Source organism: Lineus longissimus, chromosome 8 (genome assembly GCF_910592395.1).
Source record: "Lineus longissimus chromosome 8, tnLinLong1.2, whole genome shotgun sequence".
Classification (NCBI taxonomy): Eukaryota; Metazoa; Nemertea; class Pilidiophora; order Heteronemertea; family Lineidae; genus Lineus; species Lineus longissimus.
This window is the reverse complement of record NC_088315.1, coordinates 173820-188494: the sequence shown is the minus strand read 5'-3', so window position 1 is coordinate 188494 and position 14675 is coordinate 173820. Positions and strand designations below refer to the sequence as shown.

The 14675-nt window shown below is 44.2% G+C and overlaps 2 protein-coding genes across 4 annotated transcripts; one reads left to right on the top strand and one right to left on the bottom strand.

Moving 5' to 3' along the window:
• Positions 1-9: 9 nt before the first annotated feature.
• Positions 10-4394, bottom strand: LOC135492392 (octopamine receptor 1-like). Of its 3 annotated transcripts, XR_010448070.1 has the most exons (3): positions 3320-4394; positions 2403-2735; positions 1542-2251 (listed from the first exon to the last, which is right to left on the bottom strand). XR_010448070.1 is itself a non-coding variant. In XM_064778847.1 (2 exons), the coding sequence occupies exons 1-2, from the start codon at positions 2481-2483 to the stop codon at positions 1220-1222; spliced, it is 1113 nt and encodes a 370-aa protein (XP_064634917.1). In that variant the 5' UTR covers positions 2484-3004; the 3' UTR covers positions 10-1219. The 3 variants fall into 3 exon arrangements, 2 of the variants coding, with proteins under 2 accessions (XP_064634917.1, XP_064634918.1); XM_064778847.1 differs by lacking the exon at positions 3320-4394 and having other exon boundaries at positions 10-2251; positions 2403-3004; XM_064778848.1 differs by lacking the exon at positions 2403-2735.
• Positions 4395-7350: 2956 nt separating this feature from the next.
• LOC135492628 (beta-2 adrenergic receptor-like) lies at positions 7351-9909 on the top strand. Its single transcript, XM_064779187.1, has one exon. It carries the CDS (start codon positions 7782-7784, stop codon positions 8838-8840), a length of 1059 nt encoding a protein of 352 aa, XP_064635257.1. The 5' UTR covers positions 7351-7781; the 3' UTR covers positions 8841-9909.
• The last annotated feature ends 4766 nt before the right edge of the window (positions 9910-14675 follow it).

Sequence of the window (14675 nt, the reverse complement as noted above, 5' to 3'; positions counted from 1 at the left end):
TAGATGTAGAAGTTTAAATGTTTAAAATACTCTCGGATAGAATGTCCTGGGAACAAAGAAGTTTATTATGACACGAATCTGACTGCTGTTTGGCGGTCTGGATGTGGTGTGCAGTGCAAAGGAATGGATAAAATAAACAGAAAAAAGGGTGTTTTGGGTGATGATTATGAGTACAGCAGAAGATCTGTCCACCCACCCACTATATAAACATAACCCTAAACCAACTTGACCCGCTTATATGATAGGAACATACTCTCGTCTTGCGCAAATGGGGGGACAAGTGCTCTTGGCCCAAGTAAGCTTACACCTCGAAACTATGGCCGTCAGCATTGTCAAAGTATTGATTGTGAACTTTCTAAGTACAGAGTGTACATAGTTGCCTCTATTGATTGGCAAGTGTGTAAACAGATTGGGTAACCAAAACCGTGGCGTGACTGAATCGTAAGTCCGAACAAAGAAGCCATTTGACAATCGACCTAATCCTGCATACTGGTGTAGCGGTTTTAAATGTTCCCTCTGGAAAAAGTGTCCTTTCCTGTTGCAACCATGGCTTTCAGACATGCTCCTCAAAAACAGGCTCCTCATCGACAACTCCTCAGTCACAATCATTTTACAGAATTGTTTGAGTGAACGTGGCGAGATTATATGAATATAATTGATTTATTACAATCACAAAACCGGACACAGGACTGAAGGATGAAAGACTGATTCGTCTGTCCCATCCACACAGATCACGACAACAGTGTTGACCGTGACTTAATAAGGACAACAGCACCATAGTCTGTGGTCATACGATGTCATCGTGTGAAATAGCCCTAACCAGTACTATCGTCAGCTATGGCTTGCCACGTTCTACATGCGATCCCGATACGACCGTGAGACCAAGAACAATGGCTCTTCATTATATTTGGCCACTGTCCAAAGTCTTGGGGTGAGGATGCCTTGTGAGACCATTGAGAGACCGTTGTCCGAAGACCAAGGACGAACATACCTATTTCGAATCTCCAAGGGGGTATGACCACTTTCGATGTTTGCGCCTCCGACGAGACGGAGGGATGTGACATCGTCGCGGGATACGTTGTATGTACCCTTGTATCCCAATCCGACGGCTCTATACTCAATCTACTAGACGTCTGAGGCAGTCTTAGTGACACAATAGACCAGAAACAACCAATACAAAACTGAGGAATAATGAAAGAAAGCCTACGTTCTGCTTGGATCAGTTCCTCGGTACCATCCGCTTGCCTGAATAGCGAAATACTTGCGGGACGATGGTTGAAATGTACATGGAGTCAGCGCCGCTTTTGTGGCCACCATTTTTATAACCAATGTGCATGAATTTATGATTAGCATACGCAGCACATGAAATCACATTTATGAAATTCAACGCCTCTAATTCCTTGCAGGCGTCTTGCTTTATTTTTGGTAGTTTTTTCTTATTCTTACACCACCTCTTATACTCCGCTGTGCGTCCTTGGTCCCAGGTTGGCATGAACAGTTTAGAAGGAGCGACAGTCACTGAGCATGTGCTATTATTCCTGTTACAGCCTGTCTTATTCCTAAATTTCTCAAGGGATTCCTGTAGCATCAGAGGACCAGTCATCTTAACCGCCTCTGAAATGTGTTTCGTGGGCTTCGCAAACTTCGAAAGAGACCGGATGACATAATCCATAAAATCGTGATATTTTGCGCATGCCATCCACGCATTCATTGCTATGGTAACTTTATTGAAGAGAAGGGCACTTTGAAAACTTGGTTCCTGGCTCAGGACACAAGTATAGTTGGATAAGTATTTGTCAATTGGTCGTAATGCTTCCATATCCATGTCGGCGTAGACTCCCCCGTAGTGATAAAGGATGAAATAACGCGCTGCGTCCGATCTCAATAAATTGTTCGAATAGGAGTCATACATGACTAGATGTTCCGGATAGTAGTCCATAATGAGACGCCGGGCGTCCTGATCCGACCAGAACCAATATTCCCATTTTGGATGATGTTTAATCCACGATTTTATAAACCGTTGGTAATCCTTGGGAATGTTTTCGTCCTTGTAGAGTTGATGTAGTCTATGCGGGATGATGTTGCCCCTCTTGTTCCTGATGAGGGGGACCACGCCGTGTCCCTTGTTGGTTGTGCTCCAGATTTCTAACCTCGCGAAGAGCAGCATGTACATGATGACCGATGGTACGAGGAGAAAGCAAAGCTTTAGGTGTAACCAGTTGTATGGCAGCGAGATGGAAATGCTGCGCATCTGAAAGAAGAGGACAGACATTTATTAAGTTGACCATGTTGTGACGGACATACCTTGCGTACAAGGGACACAATGATGTGTGCGACATGTGTAGTTAAAAGGCCATGTTTCACATCATCACCGTAGTGTGAATTTGTATTGACAAACTCACCTGCGTCTGTGACGGCCGGCAACATTTGCAAACACGAATCCAGAATGGTGGTTTCTCCATCCTTATTCGAGATCCAAACATAAACGTGTTGTCCTGCCGTAAACTGGAAGCGACTGGTAAAATTGTTTGGTTTGCTAAAGTGTAACTCCACTGTCGTCTTTCCAACCTAAATTGCTAAAACAATACTTCCTGGAACAACTCTGCAACTTGTGCTGCCTTGTCTCTTTAAAAATTGATAGGTTACAGTAACCAACTACAAAGTTTCGGTAAAATCTATAATAGAATCAGTGCACGTGTTCACACACACTGTTACACCATTGATGCTCCGCTATCCTGGAATTAAAACGTCATCGGTGAGAATCGATGGAATCGTTTCATGTCAGCCAACTTCAACACACGGAGCTATGGTGACAACTTGAATCATGAAGCAGCGAAAATGCGTCTGAAGTACCATTGGGAAGGTGTTTAAACATATCAACGTTGTTAAAGGGCTTGAACTGCGAAGAGTCGAACCATCCATGACAACGGACGTCATGGTAGTTTTTAATATTGTGTTGGTAACTCGTCGAGATGGTAGATTTCAAAACAAAGGACTTAGCGTCAGTTCAGCAGTCTGTGGCACAACCGACATGAATACGTTCGATAGTACATGATAAAACTGCGGGTTTGAAACAGAGTAATTGGATATCGGCATATTCCTGAGTTTTTACGCTAATTTACTGGCAAACGCTCTGTTTTCTGCGTAGTATGGTAGAAGATACTAACATCGTTTAGATCTATTTTAGTGAAAATATTCTGTGAAAATGCTGACGTCATATAAATGATGTTGAACCATTGTTTTAAACAGTGGTTTCACAGAATATTATGGTTTAACGAGTACAAGAATCACTGGATCGAATCGGTTCGGTCATGTTTACCTTTCAGGTGCATCCACCGCGACTGAGTGGCGTCTCAAAAGTTTCCCAAACGCCCATCGGAACTCGTCACTTCTAAAATCGTAAACAAGCGGGTTAAGAGCAGACGACAGAAGAATCGAACAGTAACCAAAGTGTTCCATGATGAAAATACTAAGGCTGTAACCATGGTTACTGATAATGACGGCCATTAAACAAAAACTCGTCCCCCAGCAGACGATGAAAATGATCACAACCAACAACAACATTTTGGCCGCCTTAAGATCTTTGAGACTGGGTCGATGGTATCCATTGGCGTCACGCGTTCCTTCCTGATCGATTATCCTCGCAAAATGTGACTGCGCAATTCGAAAGATGTAAAAGTAGATCCCCAGCGTGATGAACATTAGAAGACACGTAAAAATTGAACATGTGATGATATAAACTGGCGATAAAACACGCGGAGGAATACATCTGGCTATGTTGTGCCATTCGTTGACTCCAAAAATAGGGAGGGAAGAAACCACAAGGGTGAGAACGAAGAATACTCCCTTGGTGATAATCACGCTTTTCCTTGTTACGATGTTCGGATAGCGAAACGGCCACGCGACTGCAATCAAACGGTCCACAGCTATACAGAAGAGACTGAACACAGACATTGCAATCCATATGGATGTGGCAGTACTGTGAACAAGACACACATACTTATTCCTGCTCAGAACATCCAAGTAAACTACAGCAAGGCCAAAACTAACAGATAAACCGTAGAGAAGATCGCAGGCAGCGAGGCTGGAGAGAAAGTAGTTCGTCTTGGAGATGCGCAGCCTTTTAAATCGCCAGAAAGCAACTACAACTAATCCATTTCCGAACAGCACACATAACGTCAAGATGGTTTGGATTGTTATTAAAACGATAGCCGATATGGTGCCAGGTGCAGAGATCGACCAAAACCAACCAATACCAGCGACGAGGTCTCCTGTGGTTGTATTGGCGGTTAAAGAAATGGGAGTGGTGCTATCAGACCCCATCATTCGCTCGCTTGATGGTCGTGTTTAGTTCACAGAGGTCTATCCGACCTGCAACGACTCCTTCCCGTAAATTTCAACGTCCTTCTTTAAAATGAATATATTATTATGTTAACTGCCGGATATTTGCAGTAAGCTTATCTATTAGTAATAGTTTATAGATCTGGAAAACAAACATCTGATTGCATTGCATTAACATCTACACCTGTTGGTGTCCCGTCTTGGCCTCATGGAGGAGACTCCCTGGTCACATCTCATTCCTCTCTCGCTCTCGACATTTCGTTCATTTTGTTAGTTCTCAGATGGCAGCAGTAGGCTTCTTGTCCATCCGCATTGCCTGATTCCGTCTGTTGCGGACCCGACCAGGATCCGAGACTAAATCTCGGAATGTGCCCGTAGTCCATGAACGTCAATCGCAGCTAAGTCCAATGAGCGGGTCATAGAACAACCCGATTGAATCATCAGAAGACAATAGGGCCGACCTTGCAAACACATCCCACTGCAAGAGTACTTGTTCATTCTTTCAACGAAGACTTTCTGTTGTCCTGGTGCAGTAAAGGGTTTGCCTAAGCAGCAATTCTCATTATATTTCTTTCTGGGAAATCTGTGAAAGGCAAAAACAAACCAATTCAAATATCAATTACATTTTATTAGCAAAGGCGGCATTGTACAATATATCGGTGCTGTAGCAATAGTAAAAACAGTATCGTACAGAATGTTACAATTCGTCTTCGCGGACGTACCCAGTTGTCCGGCCAGTGTGTCCTCTCGCGTTGTCTCATCTCGAAGTCCTCACTCCATCCTAGAGTGTCTTGCCACGATTTGGTATTTGACGGCAGATTTTCACCGGCATTTGATAGTTTAACTGTTTATCGTTGGTCTGAGCAAACACAGTCGCAATGCCGATTAACTAATTATAAATCGCGGCGTAAAACACGAATTTGGTGACCGGCCTTTAGTATTTCGCGTCATCCTTTACGACAACGTTCGCATCCACTACTGATTGGGAACTTCTCGTTGTGCATGTACTATCCAGGTCATGATCATTCACCACTCCGCCACGCCTCAAAAGCTTTTGAAACGCCAATCGGAACTCGTGGCTCTTTAAACTGTAGATAAGCGGGTTGAGAGCGGATGACAGTAGAAGTAAAATGTGGGTAAAAAACTCTAGGATGAAGGAGGTAGTTTTGCTGACCCGTCGACCGATAACGACGCCTAAGGTACAAAAACCTGTTCCCCAACACACAACAAACACGGCGACTATCACCAGCAGCATCTTCGCCGCTTTCAAGTCGGTAAGGCTCGGTTTGTGTCCGTTGCTTTTCCGGTATACCCCGTCCTTCACCATGCTCTCAAAGTGACACTTTGCAACACGAAAGATATAAACGTATATTCCGAATGTTATGCACAATAACACACAGCTGCTTGAAGCCGAGACGATAAGAAAGTTCTTTTTGAGAACATAAAACGGGAAACAACCAATGGCGGCGTCCCAGTTGTTGACTCCAAAAAGAGGCAAAGAAGCTACAGCAGCGAACAGAATCCAAGCTATAATATTGATGACGAGGACACGTTTTCCTGTTACGATGGCTGGGTAGAAAAACGGCCATGCTATTGCAATCAGTCGGTCGACAGCCACACCGAACAGACTAAACACGGTCATGTGAAGAGAAAGGACTGTTAATGCTTCATTTACCAGACAGGTATATTTGTGGTTGTACCAAACCCCGAGGTGAATTTCAACAACACCAAAAATCGAGCCCAATCCAAAGGAAATGTCTGCAACGGCTAAACCGAATAGGAAATAATTCGTCATCGTCTTGCGGACTTTAGAAAAACGACAGAATGCGACTATAACTAACGTATTCCCGAAGAATAAGCACAACATTGCTGCACATTCTAGTGTTAGAAGTATTATGAAGACTGCTCTTACAGACGTGTGCTCTGCTGACCATGGATCGATGGTTTCATTTGGCGCCTTGGACGCCGGGAGTCTGCCAGCAGTTGTGTTCCAGTCCATGATCTTAACCTGTACTTGACCTCTGACGTCCAACCGAAGGTCACAAGTTGCCCAGGATGGTAAACATCAACGAGTTAGCTGCATTACAACGAACACTGCTTGATCCTTTTTGAAGACTTTAATTTCCACACGCGGCAGCATCCGTAGGATTCGTCCCGAACACTCCCGCCGTATTGTGAAGTGAAAGGATTCGTTCTGAACACTCCCGCCATATTGTGAAGTTAAAGGCACTAGTGACATCTATCAAGGAACTGCCCTGATGGTATTTCCGGTTATACTTTTAGTCATCGGCGTCAGTTCCGATCACTTTCACTGATAGAGCACATCATGAAACCAGCAGGTTGTAGCAATATTTGCAATCAGTTCTGTTATCACCGCATCAAGGTTGGACAACCTCATCCCAAGCTGAAGGCTTGCTTAACTTGCACCCTGCACAGCACATACGATAGAAATATAGCTGTTGGTTAACATGGTGTGCGGGATCCCACAGCTGGGTAAACATCCTATCCAAAGTTTCATGTGTTTACCTTGTCTTTAGCTACACGAGATAAACTAATAAAAGTTAGTTGTTTATTAAGGCTAAAATTTGGCTTCATTCAGAATCTCTTTTAAATCCTTGAGAAGTTTGTCTAAAAAATCCACACAATCATTACTGAGGGTAGGGACGAGTGTCTGCCTACAAGGTTGTCCTGATAAGAGCGCCTTGTCCCTCGCTAATCAAAACTAAAATATTGAGATCGGACTTCTACAAACGCTGCCACTGCACTCTGGAACAAGTTCACCACTCCAAAAAACTTCTCAAGCCTTGAATGATTGAAAACTGCTACAATGATAAGTCACTGGTAAGGAGAGCAGCACTTTGATCAGGGCAAGTTGGAGAGGCTCTTTATCGATACAGCTAGATATTCGTCTACCTTTAACCAGCGATAACGAAAACTATTATTATGCTTGAAATAGAAACAGGACTTTTTTTCCTGCAGAGATACTTTTCCTGACATCCAACTGTGGGTAGCATCGCTTTGTGGACATCGTGAATTATATCACGCTCACTCTTCGAATACTGGTATCGTAAACGAAATACATGGAGCATCAACAGAGACAAGTACGAAATCACAATATGGCTGCCACACTATGACAGATGATTGTGGATTTAATTAACCTGTACCACCTTTGAAGATGACAAGTTGGATGACGCCTCTAAATACCGTCGATGTGGTGATGTATTGAGTTTCCGTGGTGCTCAGGAATGCAGAGCACCTTGTCGCCGGCAGGTGATAAGGACAAGCTATAAAGCCATTGATGACATAACGCACATCGGTTGGTGACGTATAGCACAGCGGCTGGTGATGTAGAGCACAGCGACTGGTGACGTATAGAACGGGTGAAAAGCAAGTATAAGCAAAACTTTTGTTGTCGTGTCAAATGCAAGTTCATTACGGTTATGAACACAACAATCCTTACCCTAACTTCTGATCCATCGGATGTTTTGATTCCAGGGATGCTATGGGCCGAGTTCAACAAATCTGACATAACAGCTGCAGTAACGATGGTAACCATAAAGAGTATTCTCATCTTGTGCATATTCTTCGGAAATGGATTAGTACTTATAGCTTTCTGTCGGCATCCCAAACTCAGGAGGACCTTGACGAACTACCTGCTCGCTAGTCTTGCGGCCGCAGATATTCTGATTGGAGTTGGCTGTATTTGTGGCATGATTGTCATCCATTCAATGGTTGGGTTCAGGAGTAAACATGCCTGCTTGATAAACATCGCCGTCATCAACTTCGGTGCCTGTATGTCCATCATAGACCTCCTGTTTGTTGCCCTGGACCGACTGGTTGCGATACGCTGGCCACTGCGCTACCCAAGCATCATAACAAAAAGAAGGGTACTCTGGGGGCAGGCGGGGATAGTGGTGTTGTTAATCGCACTTACATTGCTCCATTACTGTGGGCTCCACGACTGGGACGAGCATGTTGGCTGTTTTCCTATTTACGTTAGCGACAATGTCTTTGCCTTAGCTGGTATGGTTGCTGTGGTTATAGTATTGTGCATCATAGTCGGGATTTATGTTTACATTTTCCTGGTTGCAAAGTCACATTTTGTGAGGATCGTGAAACAGGAAGGAGCCCGGGATATCCATGGTCACAGACCTAGTCTGAAAGATCTGAAGGCGGCAAAAATGTTGTTCTTGATCATGGCCATCTTTATCATCTGTTGGGGGACGAGCTTAAGTATCTCGATTGCTATCATGAAAAACCATAGTTTCAGCACTACATTGTTTATTCTCGACAACTTTGGTTACAGTTCGATGCTGTTGTCGTCTGCGCTCAACCCGCTTGTCTACGCTTTTAGAAGCCAAGAGTTCCGACTCGCGTTTGGGAAACTACTGCGCCCTTTCAGAGTGGAGAACAGTCATTTACCCGAAAACACAGCAACAACAACATCGCAATCACGAACGAATGACGACGTTAGCAGTATTGCTGGCATTAGATTCTGATGGCAGACTCATTGAAGAAGATCGCCACATTACACAAAGAATTGGTGTTTTGTCTTCGACTGTGTTCGTTTCTGACCGCTGACCGCGTTGTTAAGGCACGCTGCTCTCTGTGACAACGGTCTCCCTAGCTGTCTATTAGATGGAAATACCGAGGTATGGGGAGCACTGAAAAAAACGTTACACCGACACATTTCAAAAGAACTTCGAAGCATTGTCGTTATCCTACACAGCCGGGTACCCGGGTTTGTTGGTAGTCTCTTAATGGGATTCATGTTGTGTTACATCCGGGGAAACGGCTCATTCGGGGGCCTGTTCCTATCTAACAAGGTCAGCAGATTGTAGGCCTGCTCCAATTCACTCAGTGTGTCAAGACTGCAAAATGTTTTTCCGGTCCAGTTATGTCGAAAGATAATCGGTAGATGATGGAAACCTTGATTTGAGCGCCATAACACGACGTCACGTGCAAAAATAAATGTGAAAAACTTGAGAAAGGCTACGTGGTGTTAGGCTGTTGTCTCCTCTGCAAAATTACGATCAAGGAAAGGCAAGACACTTGCAACGCCGTCTTGTGAGGGACAGAGCAAATGCCATGGAATACTTGACTGTGCATGGTAGGGATGAATGGAATCGACTTCCCACTTCATAAAAGGAACGTTGGCCTGCCATCTCCCATATCTCCTACATTCTGATTGTTGGTTCATTTTGAGCAGAAAAGAAAAGTAGAAGAAAAGACTTTCAAAACCCCTACTTGTAATGAGGTGGCGTTGGCGATGTGGAACTGGCAGGAGTATTCGTCATTTTCATCCCGATCTGATGGTATGATGTTGATGTTGATGGATGACGGGGGCGCATTATCTTGAATGGTGTAAGCGACTTTACTATGATAGATCACGTCTTGTTTAATGAAGCGCTTCACTAGTTATGCTGTCGCACAAAGCGAGAAGGCTTCTCAACTCCTGTGATAGACAGGTGTTCTCACCACGGGTTGATCGTCTTGATTGAATGGCCAACACTGAGATTTGAGTTTTTCTTAAAAGAATAACTTCAATTGCATATGGTTGTGAAGAAACACTGCTTCAGTATAATTTCATAGGTCATTCAGTGGCAATCGCAGTTTCTATCCGCCCAACTGCTGAAACCTCTATTCCATGCAGTACCCTAGCCTTTTTTACGTCCCAGCAATCATTGATTCGTGACTTGTTAAATTCGACTGGTGCCCTCACCCCATCCGTTACACACCTGCCTTGTTCAGCTCCAAATAGTTGATTTGCGAGGGAGATTATCACAATGATAAATGATAGACTAACAAGGAAGCCGCTCACGTGATGAACGGCCAAGAACGGACAATGGCTGCATGGTAATTTCCTTCAAACTCTGATATGGGAACCGCTGTTGCTGGATAAAGATTGGTTAAGATGCATTCACTAAATATATTTTTGTCACATTGGCTTTTTATGATACGCATACCAGCGTTGTTTCTCACGCAGAAATTGCTATTCTCGTTCTTTCTCTGGCAATTCATTACCCAATACAAGCATGAGAGACCGGATCTGTGTGCGTGTATGAGTGGTGCAGTTGGGAACTACGGGCTCAGCAGTGTGGGAGGGTGTTTACTGCATGAACGCCGTGGTTAGTTTCCGCTCAAGAGAAAGAACGTGGTGATTCACAAGCCTCATGCCATCAACAGCCATGCGGGGGGTGGGGGAGGTGGTGCCAGGATCCGATGTCAAGATGAATAACCTCATCTTCTGAAAAAAGGGTTTCCTCTATGTGCCCCCTACTTTAGCTCCTTCTGCGCGATAGACTAGTGGAAACGAGATGAGACCCAGTCGATGAACTCGCCGCCCTGATCCATCCTGAACCTAGCCAGTCGATGAACTCGCCGCCCTGATCCATCCGGAGCCTATAGCCAATCCATCATTCGTATCGTGCATCCCGCCGCTAACATTCCAATGAATTCAATCTCGAACTGTCACCAGCAAGGAATTAGATCCATGTTCATTACAATACCCGTCACCAAGGGCCTCATCCTTAAAAATAATGTCACAAAAAATAATCTAAGTCATGTTTTCAATTGAAACATTGAGCCGATGAAATTTCCAATGAAATTTCCATCTGGTTGGAGATTTGCGTGTTGAGTTGAAGGCGGCACAGAGCAGGCTCAGTTGACATCAATCAGTTTGAGTTAACCGGGTAACACATACATGCTCAAAAAGCCTTGTCGTGCCTTGTCGAGCCTTGATACTGCCTGGAATGGCCTGACTTGAGGATGTACTGCCACCACAAAATAGTTCCAACCCTAAACCAATATAGGAGTATTACTCCAAGCCAAGCCAAGCGCTGAAGATTATTTTGGCTTTGGATGGACTTGTCGAGATTTCCTTACTTCACACCCGCCACAACAATACGTCACTCATATGGCATCTTCCTCGAGAAATCTCATTATTATATCATGATAACCACTTGTAAACTCATCGATTTCCTTTCATTTCATTGGACCGACTGGGTCATTGTGTCCTCGGAAGGCCCATTTCCCGTTGCCTGTAACAATGAGGCCGGCGTCCCAGGTAATCGGCCGACAATAGTGAGGCCCGTTCCGAGCATAGCATGACCAGGTTCACCTCCCCTGTCAATTTGTTCAAGATTGATGACCAATTCTATCAGACATATGATGCGTCATTACGTGTTCCTCCTTGACAACCGTAGATGCTGCGCTCCCCCCCTCATGACTGCATCTCATGAGAATGTACACGATGACGTATTCCTAACCCCTGGGTATGTTAGAACTGCACTTTGGACGGATCACAGGAACCACTGGCCATATTTGTGTGCAAGCAGCGTTCACAGGAATGCCGCAATATCAGTTTGATTAGTATGTTACAGCGAAAATCTACCAGCTCTAATGCAAATATAGGCGAAGAAAAACCGATGATAGTGATTCAACAGAATAAAATTTGAATGAAAATTCTCCATGCCACGAATAACTTTGGTTCCACCTCATCAGTGCAGGGAAAACATGTGCATCTGCAGCGACCGTATTCAGTCACGCAGTCGAGTTTCATTGTGAAGAGACTGGACTTGACTAGGATGCGAACATGATCAACCGAAAGACCACATAGTTGGCTGGCTCCGTCTGAGTGACAGTTGCAATTACAAGCTTTATATGGATTTGACATGTGCCTGCTACGATATTAACTCCAGATTGATGGCCAGAGAGTGGAGGTAGATAACCTGTGCTTACTCTAGCAGAAAGCTAGATCTCAAGCAACAGGAATGGAAGGAATATGACTACTTTGAGGTGTCACCACTATTTTCAGATTTGGAAACTAAACCGAACCTCCGGCGGAACCGGAAAAGCATGGCCACCTGATCGCGGGACTCGCCCTTCCTCTGTAATTTGAAATCCAGCTGGACTTGCTTTCCGGTATCAATACTTTTCTACGATTATGCAACGATAACTTTTCATTCCATTCTATTCTATCCTTGCCCTTTCTTTACATGCAATCATGGTATACAACATTTGCCCTTAAAGAAAAGGTGACTGAGAAAGGGCGGAACTAAAACTCCTTAAATATCCATTAACACGTAAAGTGATTGATAATCAGGTTGGGAATCGCTGCCCTTTCTTAACCCGAATCATTTACTTTGCGCAGGAGCTGATATCAGAGAACTGCACTCACAAATATATCAGAGACGGATGCAGATTTTACCCCTGAAAGAATTGAATTTGTATAAATTACAAAAGTCGTTACTCTCGCGCCAATGTGAGTATTGGCCATAATACTACTGAATGGTATCAGGTGAGACCAAGCCTAGACCTCCAGCAGTTGATACCTGAATGACCAATTGATATTTAATGTACTGAGTAAGCAACAGATATCCTGTTCTGTGGGCTTATCGTGGATGGACGGGGACGTCTGTAGCATTCGATGAGAGAGCAATCATCGGGTGGATGGTGTCGTGTATTGAATGGCGATCTTGACTTGTGGCGAGGTCTAGTGGACAGGGAATCAATACGAGGGTTGATACGCATGGTGTGAAGGGCGTCAGGCAGCGTTAGGGAGATTACTCGTAGCCTTGCAGATGATGACCTGATTGAACAATACCCATAGCAGTAAGTTGAGACATGGTACTGATGAACCGAAAGTGAGCGATATCTTGTAACGACCATAATCACTGTCTTATTTAGTGATGAAGGCACGGTATCACCCGGGGCAAGAACCGCAATTCGTCAGATGACCTTAAACCTGAACCTTGTCATGATACTCCCGTGGCGCGGTGAGAAGATAAACCGGTCTAGGGACCTGGTTAGAATGTCAATGTCTCTGTCCCCGATATATAGAAACACAGGGGGCCGACAGGCATTTATTAGAGGACTTAGGAGAAATTATACCTGAAGGGCCTTTGAGGAGGAGATAATTTCAAAGATATGTATTGCATTTCGTCAGGTTAATCTAAATCAGAGTCTTACATTGACCCTGCCTAAAGACAGCCCCAATGAAGATAATGGCCCAATGTGCTCAGGTGATTTCCATAAAGATTGCTTAACGAGGAGACAATGCTTGACGAGTTGGCAGATATTCGTCCAGTTGCAGTCGCAGCACGTGGACATCGGTCAAACAGGTTGATCTCCTTCTGCCCGCCTCCATACGTCAACGACCAGCGCACCCCTTTAAACATCAGGCACCAGTGGTGTTGAATATCCTCCGCCTCTCGATATGACGAAGGAGTATAAAAAGCCTGAAGCTCAGGATACCCTTGACAAATTCTGATTGGAAAATTTACGGCCCGACACTAATACTTTTTTGCCCCAATGTATCCTCGAAAATACCAGCTGCCGATTCGAACCATCCTCGGTAGTACTCGAACGCCCGGAATCAGTATGTGCTGCAGTTTGAAAAGTTTGGGTGCGAGGTATGATAATGATGATAATGAAAATGTTTTCATCTGTACATGGATGATTAGATAACAAGACAAGGAAGAAGAAAAAAATCAAAAAAATCCGGCAGATTCACCGGGGGTCGAACCCGTGACCAGCCGATCCACAGTCAAACACCTTCAGCGCTGAACCGTCAAGGCTTTCATGTTGAAATGGAGATTTTATTCGCCTCTTAAATGCGGTATGCAAACGAGCGCGCCACAATAGTGACAAGGTCGCGCAGGTGGCAAAGTGATTAGCCGAAATAGTTCCAAGTAATCGTATATTTCGATAGTTGTACAGATTTTTCTCAACATATCGTATGTACATACCTCAGTGATATAAAAGATTATCTTTGGTGTTGATTTAACGTTTGAATGACCTTTTTTAAAAAGTTTTTCAAAATCGAGGTCAGCAGGGTCACCACAATCATTTATTGTTTTGAAAGACTCCGGCAGGGTCAAAAGAAACAGTTGTTGGCGCCGATGATATCAGCAATATGGCGAATTTCCGCCCCACCCGTGAGATTTGCTCTCGTCACGTCATGAGCACATTGAACGGGGTATGATAATGATGATAATGAAAATGTTTACATCTGTACATGGATGATTCGATAACAAGACAAGGAAGAAGAAAAAAAGAATTGGGCAGACTCACCGGGAGTCGAACCCGGGACCAGCCGATCCACAGTCAAACACTCTCAGCGCTGAACCGTCAAGGTATTCATGCTGACATGGAGAGCTTATTTGACTCTTGTATGTGGTATGCAAACGAGCGCGTCGCAATTGTGACAAGGTCGCGCAGGTGGCAAAGTGATTGTCCGAAATAGTTCCAAGTAATCGTATATTTCGATAGTTGTACACATTTTTCTCAACATATCGTATTTATATACATCAGTGATATAAAAAATTATGTTT

Bases quoted from the DNA above. Each gene is read 5' to 3' on its own strand.
- LOC135492392 (XM_064778847.1), bottom strand. From the start codon at position 2,483: ATGTTTGGATCTCGAATAAGGATGGAGAAACCACCATTCTGGATTCGT. The intron at 2,252-2,402 runs GTGAGTTTGTCA...CTCTTCTTTCAG, and splicing joins GCCGGCCGTCACAGACGCAG to ATGCGCAGCATTTCCATCTC.
- LOC135492628 (XM_064779187.1), top strand. From the start codon at position 7,782: ATGAACACAACAATCCTTACCCTAACTTCTGATCCATCGGATGTTTTG.